Source organism: Apaloderma vittatum, unplaced genomic scaffold (genome assembly GCF_000703405.1).
Source record: "Apaloderma vittatum isolate BGI_N311 unplaced genomic scaffold, ASM70340v1 scaffold5881, whole genome shotgun sequence".
NCBI lineage: Eukaryota > Metazoa > Chordata > Aves > Trogoniformes > Trogonidae > Apaloderma > Apaloderma vittatum.
The window spans coordinates 367-9773 of NW_009700704.1; the positions used below are offsets into that span (position 1 = coordinate 367).

A 9407-nucleotide genomic window follows, 5' to 3' on the forward strand; every position below is an offset into this window, starting at 1 on the left:
TACCTGCTTGAATTAATGGCTGGTGGTTGTTGTGAGAACAGTAAGGTAGCTCTGTTCCCAAATGTGTTGCTTGAATGAGGTGAATACCATTTTATGGTTCTTACTAAGATTTCAGTATACCTATGCTTTTAAGTCTCTTGCTCAAATTAAACATTTGTAGCTTGAATATTTTGTTGGAGGATGTTAAGGATTTTGTCAAAACTCTGAATTTTTTTCCAAGGGGAAGTGTGCAGGGCTGTCTAAGTGCTTGTCTCTGTGTTATGGCAGTATTGAATTTCCTTATTGCTCCACGTCAGTTAAGAGGTTATGTGGAAAAGGCTGTTGTCCAACAAGAGTAAGAACAAAGATTTAATTATCAAAGTGTTGTGTTACACTTTCCTTTTATAGTCTTTTTACTCCTTTATATTCCTCTTTATACTCCTTTTATACTCTTAGGGTAATTTTCCAAGGACCCAGAGGTAGCTCAGCTCCAGTTCAGTTCATGTAGAACCTGGCATTCTGATTCGCCTGCTTCTCCTTTACATCTCTTCAAAAAGTGTTCCTGTCTCTTTGGATTATGTTTTTATGCATTAGCTTTTAAGTACATACAACTTCTCATGACTAGCAGGTGAGTAGTGATTGCATATGATGACACCTCATGCGCATGAAATTTAGAAAAATAATAGGGAAAACTGAGATCAGTGCCACAGAAAGAACACTTTTGATTTAGCTTCTACTCTTAAATGCTCGTGTCTTGAGTTTTTAATACGTTATTTCAGCAGGTGAGTGAGCTTTACAATCCCCATTATTCTCTCACTGTCAAGGTGATCTGTGACAGAAATTAAGTCCGAGCCAGCAAGGCCTGGTGCTGCAGGTAGCGTTTCCCCAAAGACAGATGCTAGCTCACTTCTGCCGTGTTGTTGGATCAGTAAAAAGGCCCAGATGGGATCCAAAAATAGTCTGTAAAAGTCATCAGATCTCAGGAATGTCATACATGCCCATATCTTTATTTTATGGCAGTCACTTGATAAGAGAGAGATACTGGAAACTTCCGCAGTTTTGTGTTGTGGTCTTTTGCTTTGTGTCTTAAGTTTTGTGGCAACCAGACACCCCCTGAAGGTCTTGCTTAGGCCAAAAAGAGCTGATAAAAGTGAGTTCTAGGCATACAAATTAGTTGTACATAAACAGCAGCTTTCAAAATATAAAACACAGTAGCTCCTTTCCCAAGTTCATATACAGAATATCCTTGAGTATACTGAACCAAAGGCGTCTTTTTTTTTTTTTTTTAAGAACAAAATCCAGTTTTACTAGGCAAGCTTGGGCTAAAAGGTTACAAAAATAATACAGAGCAATGCTTTCAGGCAGAAAACGGTTAGACGGGCATTGGAAATTATGTCATTTCCTAGTGTCCTGACATCGCGAGAGGCAGTGACTCTGTGATGAAAGGCCCTTTTCATGCCACGTAGAGAAAGCTGCCCTGCAGGTGAAAACAAAGATCCAGTATATGCTCAGGATTTAGTAGCCAAAAAGATTCTTACTTCAAACAGTTGTCTACTGTCATGACATGACTGAAAAAGGCTGGGTATCATGTCCTCTGCAGATGTTTTATAGCACTGTGCAGAACTAAACTGAACCATCTGGGTTCTGTGTGGAGTTCTCTGGCACATCAAGGAAAACTCCCAGGTCCACATGAGCTGTCTACAAGTCCTGGGTGGGGAGAGGGGAGTCAGAAGGATTTTCATAACTTAAATCTTTTCTAAAATCTCAGAAAACAAACTCATTCAAGTAAATTGCTACACTTAAAAAGTAGTCTGGGGTGAATTTTTCCTTCAGCTTTTTCAATATTGGTATGCTGAGCTCTAGGTGAAAAGCTTTCTGATTTGTAACTCCGTGCTTGTGAAATGTATAAAGCTCCTTGAGCAAATACAGCCATAGAATGTGCTTATGTGGAGTACTGCAGGCTAATGCTTCTGTACATCTTGTTCGTGTCATTCTCACTGTGTAGTATTTGCCTTTTCTGTTGTTGTAAGTGCTATGAAGAATCTCTGCAGATTTTTCAATACTCTATGGGTGAGTGACATTAGGTATCTGGAAGGCAGGTCACTATGTGATCTTGAGTATGTCCTTTTCTTGCAGCGCACATTTACTCATTGTAAAGATCCTGATTGTTTGTACAGCTTTTCTGAGCCTGTAATTATTCCAAAACCCATTAAAGATAACTAAATTGGCAGACATGAGCTAAGGGAAGTTTGCCATTATAAGATATATATAGGTATGTGATACAGGAATGCAGCATGGCCAGGAGGCTGTAGGGTAAAAGCTTGGAATAATCAAGAAGACAATTAGGCAAAACTGAAACCTTTTTCTCTTACCTTCTATTGAACTACGTGATTGACTTGTGTAATGAGGATGACTACAGAGACAAATATGTTTGAAAACTTAGCCCTGAAGATGTTTATGTATTAGAGTTCTCGGTAGACTCATCTTTGGATCCAGAATTCTCAGTTCTCCAAGTTGTAAGAGCCAGAATGGAAAGAAGGACATGTAGGTCAGAAATAGGACTTGAGTTCAAACTATGGAATTTTCCGCTTAAGTATCACATAACCCAGCAGTGCATGAAAGCTTCATTTTTCTCTTTTTGGAGTGTGACTTAAAAACAGCTCCTCTGCCTGTGCTTAGAACAGCAAAAAAAATCAGGGATATTCTCCCCAGTTGTTGTGTTTAGAGTTATTTTCATTTTTCTAGCTTGCAGACCACTCTGCAGCCCCCATGCGCAGTTCAGGTGAATTGGGCAGGGAGTTGGAGTGGGAGTATGGAGCAGGGCAGGAGCTGGAGGAAAGCACTGATGCATTGCTAGAAATGCCTCGTAGGTGTGGAGACTGAGAGGTGGGCGTTAATAAAGCATCTCACACAGAGCCCGAGACCTGGCAGTGCTGTTCGGTCTGCCCTGGCATGTAACAGAACACAAGTTGCATGGTTCATGATATCCTAACAGGAAGGTACACAGCCTCTGTCTCACACAGAAAATCCGTCCCTGCTGCTGCCGTTGTGCTATTCACAGTGTTAGAGCCAGGGAGGTCTCTGCTGGAAACACAGCTCCCTTTCAGTAGCAGCCCAGCGGCGGGCTGGCAGAGAGCGAGCTGTGTTCACGTATTTGAAAGGGTGCAGGAGCTTCATCGTCTAAGAGATGCTCATTGTCTCTGGGTCTGTAGTGAATGAAAACACGTTTTGGGAGTCCCAGCATGGAGCAGAAGATAAAACACAACCCTCTGCCTCTGGTGTTTTCTGTTGGCTATCTGTCAGCATCCGTCCTGTGTGTTGACTTTAGATAGCCCTCTGCACGCTGTGACCTGGTAGCTCTGGGGAGAGGTGTGCCACGTGTAAGGTGGAAGAGTTGGATTATTGAGGTTGAATTACTTTCTAATTGGTAGACTGTTTGAGAAATATCATAATCTTTTTACCTGCAAAGAGAAGCCAGTCTAAATGTTAAGTGTTTCAGTTGTTTCTACTCTCATGTGGGTTCATCTGGTATGGGTAGGATCGTTTGCTTAGGCTGTATTAAGACAGTACGTACTTGATGTTGTCCTCCTAGCTGGAAGAACTGAAGCGAGTTAAACTCTGCTGGAGGTGTGGCTGCATTTAAACCGTTAGGCAGGGCTGATGCAGGGCACTTTGGATACCTCTGTGTGACAGCACCAAACCTGGAATGGAAGCAAGGAAATCATATGCTCGAGCCAGCTCGACCGAGGCTTAAGAGAAGGGATTCCCTCTCTGCATAGCGGTAGGATCAATGCTTTGTCTTGGGCTGACTGAAGGAGAAATGGGTGGTTTAAGCAACACACTGAAACTCACTTCTCTCACGTTTTTTGAGACTCACAGTGAAGTGCTGGTAGCAGGGAATGTTTTATAGCTACTTGTGAAATGGTGATTAAGTAAACAAATTTTGAGTCTAGCTCCAGTGCCAATCTGGTAATTAATTCAGTCGTAAGCCTTGCATAGAACATTAGTTTGGTTGAAGTTTACACTGCAGAGAGAAGATGTAATTAGCACATAAGGGATATGTTGTTATTAGCACTCCAGGACTGCAAGGCTGTATTCAAAACAGAAGCCTGGAGGGGTTAGACTTTTTGGGATTCTGTTGCTGTCTCTGGCTTCGACTCCACTGCAGCACCAGGGGAATGGGTTCCTGGCTGAAATTTATCGACGTACTGGTGGCAGCAGGTGACCTGTCAAAAAAGAGTTTTCTGGAGGATCCTGGATGTTTTCTGGAAACTGGGAGTGCTGCATGAATGCTGGCAATCACTGTTGTGTCATCAAAATTTAATTAGAGCTTGTCTCTTTGTTTCAGTAGGACTTTGCTCTCTCACATTCAGGGAGTGTTTCAAGTATTAAAAGTGTTTTGATGTAATCACCTTGTTTTACTATTTGTAGGCAGCTTATACTATAGCACACATTCTAGAAGTGTTCTGCCTGCCTTCCCTTGTGCCCATTAGTATGTTGTCCACTTGTGTGGTTTTAATCAGATGTAATTTACTTGAAAACTAGCTTTTAGAAGTTGTGAAGAGCATTCTTCACAGTGGGTCGTTGGCTGAAATAAAGCTGCTGTGTAAAGATTGTGTCTTTTTAGGTAGCAAATCTTTACAATATTTGGCAGTAGTCACTACATTTAAATGTATGTATAAATGAGATTTAGACCAAGCCGTGCAATGCTAGAAATACACTAATTGCAGTTAATATATGAATTGAAGTGACTGTTGGACTACAATATACCCTGTGTCTGTCTGCATGGTGCAACAGGCTGTGTGTAGTGATTTTACCAAGGAAGCTCCCCAAAAAGACAGTGCTTTGCATTCTTTTCCATTTCCCACTGCCAGCAGCGGGTTGATTCTGCAGAATATCGGCTTCCCTCCTTACTTGACAGGGATATAATGGCAAGGCTCTTTCCAAGTTTGCTTGGAAATTGCTTTCTCTGTGCTGAACTAAGACATTTAGCCCTTGCTTTTCATAAATACTTTATTCCCTCTATTAAGAAGTCTCGTATAGCATATTCCTATATGTGGTTTAATGCAAATGGTCCTTCTTTGTGTTTTTAGGGAGTCTTTGAGATGGCAGCAATGGCAGAATTCAGCAACGTCCATTCAGTGACTGAAATGTCAGAAGGAGATGATGCTAAACACAGTTTCCACGGAATGTTCTTGGAACCCCAAGAGAAGAAGAGGAGCATGAAGGCTCTGCTGGTTAAGCATGCAAAAAAAACTTGCAGCTGCACTCCAGCCAAAATTAAGGACTATATTTTCGGTTTCTTTCCTGTCTTGCAGTGGCTTCCTAAATACAAGCTAAGAGAGTACCTACTGGGAGACATAATGTCTGGTGTGATTGTGGGGATCTTACTAGTCCCACAGTCAATTGCCTATTCTCTCTTGGCTGGACAGGAACCTATTTATGGCCTTTATACATCTTTTTTTGCTAGCATTATTTATTCCATATTTGGAACCTCCCGCCACATCTCAGTTGGCATCTTTGGTGTGCTTTGCCTGATGTTGGGACAAGTGGTGGATCGTGAAGTAGAAAGAGCTGGCTATGACTTGGAGCCAGCTGCGCTCAGTGTCCTCACACATCCAGCAGTGCATGGAAACGCCAGCAGTTCACCTCTGAACCAGACGTTGCAGAAGCTTACCTGTGATAAAAGCTGCTATGCAATTACAGTGGGAGCCACCATGACCTTCATAGCTGGAGTTTATCAGGTAAGAAGAGAAGGTGGACAAACAAGTTCTCCATGGAAATAGTTTTAATTTTTCTCCAAGCGCTTGTCCACATCAACAACCTGCTTGGCTTGTGTGTCCCCTCAGCCTGCATACCAAGGGAGAGGGCACAGCGAGGACAGGAGGTCTCCAGTTACTGTACTGCAAGAAACTCCTCCCTGTCCTCTCCTTGTTTTAAGAGCATTTTGTGCTTGCATTGCTACTCTGTTGGGGACTATAAGGACCTGCACGTAACCACCTGCTTGTCTCACACAGTCTGCTCACTCACCACCTTCCTTGTTGTAACTTGAAGGACTTTTTTTTTTTTTTTTTTTTCCCCCCCAGCTTATACCTTAGGGCTCCATTTCATTGGGCCAGAATATGGTGTGTCAGCTTTTAATTTTAGATTTCAGTCACTTGCTTTTTTCTTTTATCAAAAAAAAAATCTAGACAATAGAAGTATCTCCAGTTTCCTATTATTTGTCACTATGCTCATAAAAATTTGCTGTTTGCCCATTTGAGGCCAAACTATTGCCATCGTATGAAAAGGACAGTTCTGAGATGATAAAGCGTATTTGAAATAAAACTTTTAATTATTACCATATTGCAACATATTACTCCACAGTATTTTACCCCTCTGTCTCTGCTTACTTCCTAGAATTCACTGTTTGCTGAAATTAAAGCAGATAATCTCTGGTTTTAGTCATGCATTAACCAGAATGGATTTAGTTTCAATATACTGTGGTATTTCAGTTTGTGAGTTCACGTTCATTTCTTCTTGCAGTAACCTCCAGACTAATGTTCTTACAGTGACCTCCAGACTAGTCAGACTGTGTAGGAGTGAAAAAGGAAACATACCTGTGTTGGTTTTATGTTGGTTTTAGACACAGCCTGGGACTTTTTCTTCTACTACAAGTTAGTGTTGAGTAATTTCAGTAATGTCAGAAATATTCTGGGACTCCTGAGGTACACTGGATTTTGTCTCATCACCATAGGATGGATGCAGTTTTGAAGTCGTGAATTGCACTTGGTATTTTTGTGCAAATACAAGTGCAATTAAGTTTCTTTATATGAAGAGGTCAGATTATCTTAAGTCCCTATGAATGTAGGCACATTCTACTTGCTGTCTCTCTGCCTGCTAACCAATAGGTCTTCAGTCTTAAATATTTTTTTTTTTGGAAGCTCCAACCAAAATCACATGTAGTTTGTATCACAAAGTTTACAACTGAATTGCAGAAACCAAGCCTGCTCACACCAGTTGCCTGTAGTGGAACTTGGTAAGGCAATTATTGCTAATGTTTAACAGTTTGAAAAACTTTGAATTAATTTGAATTAATTTAAATTGAATTTGAATTAATTTAAATCCCAAGCCTGTGAGGGAGCCTTTTTTAGAGCTTGGCTCTGAGACAGTGTCTGGTCAGTCCAGGTCACAAACCTGAGTTCTCTTCAGTAATGCATTGCAGTTCTTACACAGTTTCTGGCAGTGATCCTATACTTCTTTATTTTGCCTTAACTGTCTAATAGGATATATCAAATTGACACTACTTAGAATTTAATACTTGTCGGTTGTGGACTGAAGTCTTCGGAGAACAGTGTGGATGTTCCTGTTGGCCAATGCAAGGAATTAAAAGGTTTCTAGTAAACATGTGTGAGAAGGTCAGTGCTCCGTTGGTCATGACAGCTGATAGGGAGGAAGGGACAATTCCCAGGTGTGAAATGGATGTGTAGAGTAGGTGTCCATAAAACCAGTCAGTCCTATGAGAGAGCACCAGGGATTTGTCTGTGTGGCTAGCATTGATAAAAGTGAATGACAAGGCACTTAAAAATTTTATCTCTATTTATGTAATCTTCATCACAAGAGTTTGCAGCTCGTATACTTTCTGAGTCAGGTGCACCAAACTTTATGCAGTGCAAAGGACAGCTGTTGTGCCATAACCTGTATTGTTGTTGCAGGCTGTGAGCTCCAGTGTAAGACAAAGACAATCCAAAAGTTTTGGATCCCTGCAAAATTTGCAGAGATTATAAGAACTTCAGAGTGACATGGCAAAAGTAGCTGGTATTTCAAATACTTTTTTTTATCCCCACACCTTGTTTTTTGCTGCCTAGGGTAACTAGAATTTACAATTGAAGCAATGAGCAAACACTAAACACAGGTTCAGAGTATGAAGACCCCAGAAAGCTTGCTCTGTGTTAGAAATGCATTTCATTTGCGGTGCACCAGGAGCAGCCGGATGCTGGAGACTGCTCCATGCTCAGACCAAGCCTTGTCCTCCAATGCTGCGCACAGTGACGTTGTGTTTGGGTGTTTTATCCCATCTCCATCCTGAACCCCACAGAGTTGACATCTGCGAGATCTGTGTCCTAATCTGTTGTGTGTGGTTGATTCCTTCCAGGTGGCCATGGGTTTCTTTCAAGTGGGCTTTATCTCAGTGTACCTCTCCGATTCATTGCTGAGTGGATTTGTCACAGGTGCCTCCATCACTGTCCTCACCTCACAAGCCAAGTATCTCCTGGGCCTAGACATTCCACGGAGCAGTGGCATCGGCTCCCTCGTAACCACATGGATAAACATCTTCAGAAACATACACAAGGCCAACATCTGTGACGCCATCACCAGCTTCTTGTGCTTTCTTGTACTTATCCCAACCAAAGAGCTCAATGAACGTTTTAAATCCAAGCTCAAGGCTCCAATACCAGTTGAATTAGCTGTGGTTGTAGTAGCTACTCTGGCATCTCACTTTGGGAAGCTGAGAGAGACTTACGGTTCGAGCATTTCTGGACATATCCCGACCGGGTTTCTACCACCCCGCCCTCCAGACTGGAACTTGATTCCTAATGTGGCTTTGGATGCTATCCCCATCGCTATTATTGGCTTTGCCATCACTGTGTCCCTCTCGGAGATGTTTGCCAAGAAACATGGTTACTCCGTGAAGGCCAACCAGGAAATGTATGCCATTGGCTTCTGCAACATCATTCCCTCTTTCTTCCATTGCTTCACAACAAGCGCAGCTCTTGCCAAGACTCTTGTCAAAGAGTCCACAGGCTGTAGGACACAGGTGTCTGGCATGGTCACTGGTTTGGTAATCCTCTTAGTCCTCCTTGTGATTGCACCTTTATTTTATTCCCTTCAGAAGTGTGTCCTCGCTGTCATAACCATTGCAAACCTCAGAGGAGCCCTGCAGAAATTCAAGGACCTGCCAAAAATGTGGCATTTGAGTAGAGTGGACACGGTGATTTGGCTGGTTACTATGGCAGCCTCGGCACTCATCAGTACCGAGATCGGTCTTTTGGTTGGTGTTTGCTTCTCTATGCTCTGTGTCATTTTCCGAACGCAGAGACCGGAGGCACCGCTGCTGGGCTGGGTCGCGGAGTCTGAGACGTACGAATCCCTGTCTGCCTACAAGAACTTGCAAACCAAGCCAGGAGTCGTGGTGTTCCGCTTTGAAGCACCCCTCTACTACATCAACAAAGAGTGTTTTAAATCAATCCTCTACAAGCAAACTGGGGTCAACCCAGTCTGGGTGAAGGTAGCAAAGAAAAAGGCAGCAAAAAGAATGCTTAAAGAGAAAGAGGCAGATTCTGGTGGCAACCAGACCAGCATCTCCATGGATTTTGTCTCTGAACCTCTGGGGTTTCACACAATAGTCATTGACTGTTGTGCAGTACAGTTTCTGGACACAGCAGGAA

General features: G+C 42.4%; 1 protein-coding gene across 2 annotated transcripts in view; it reads left to right on the forward strand.

Annotated features, from left to right (window-relative positions):
• Window positions 1-5084: 5084 nt before the first annotated feature.
• SLC26A2 (solute carrier family 26 (anion exchanger), member 2) overlaps window positions 5085-9407 on the forward strand; it is a 6008-nt gene continuing 1685 nt past the window's right edge. The window contains exons 1-2 of one of the 2 annotated variants that reach the window (XM_009878832.1): window positions 5085-5723; window positions 8114-9407. The exon at window positions 8114-9407 is cut by the window's right edge and continues 230 nt beyond it. In XM_009878832.1, coding sequence (XP_009877134.1) covers window positions 5085-5723; window positions 8114-9407 — 1933 coding nt within the window. The remainder of the gene's footprint in view (window positions 5724-8113) is intronic. The other variant, XM_009878833.1, reaches the window with a different exon arrangement.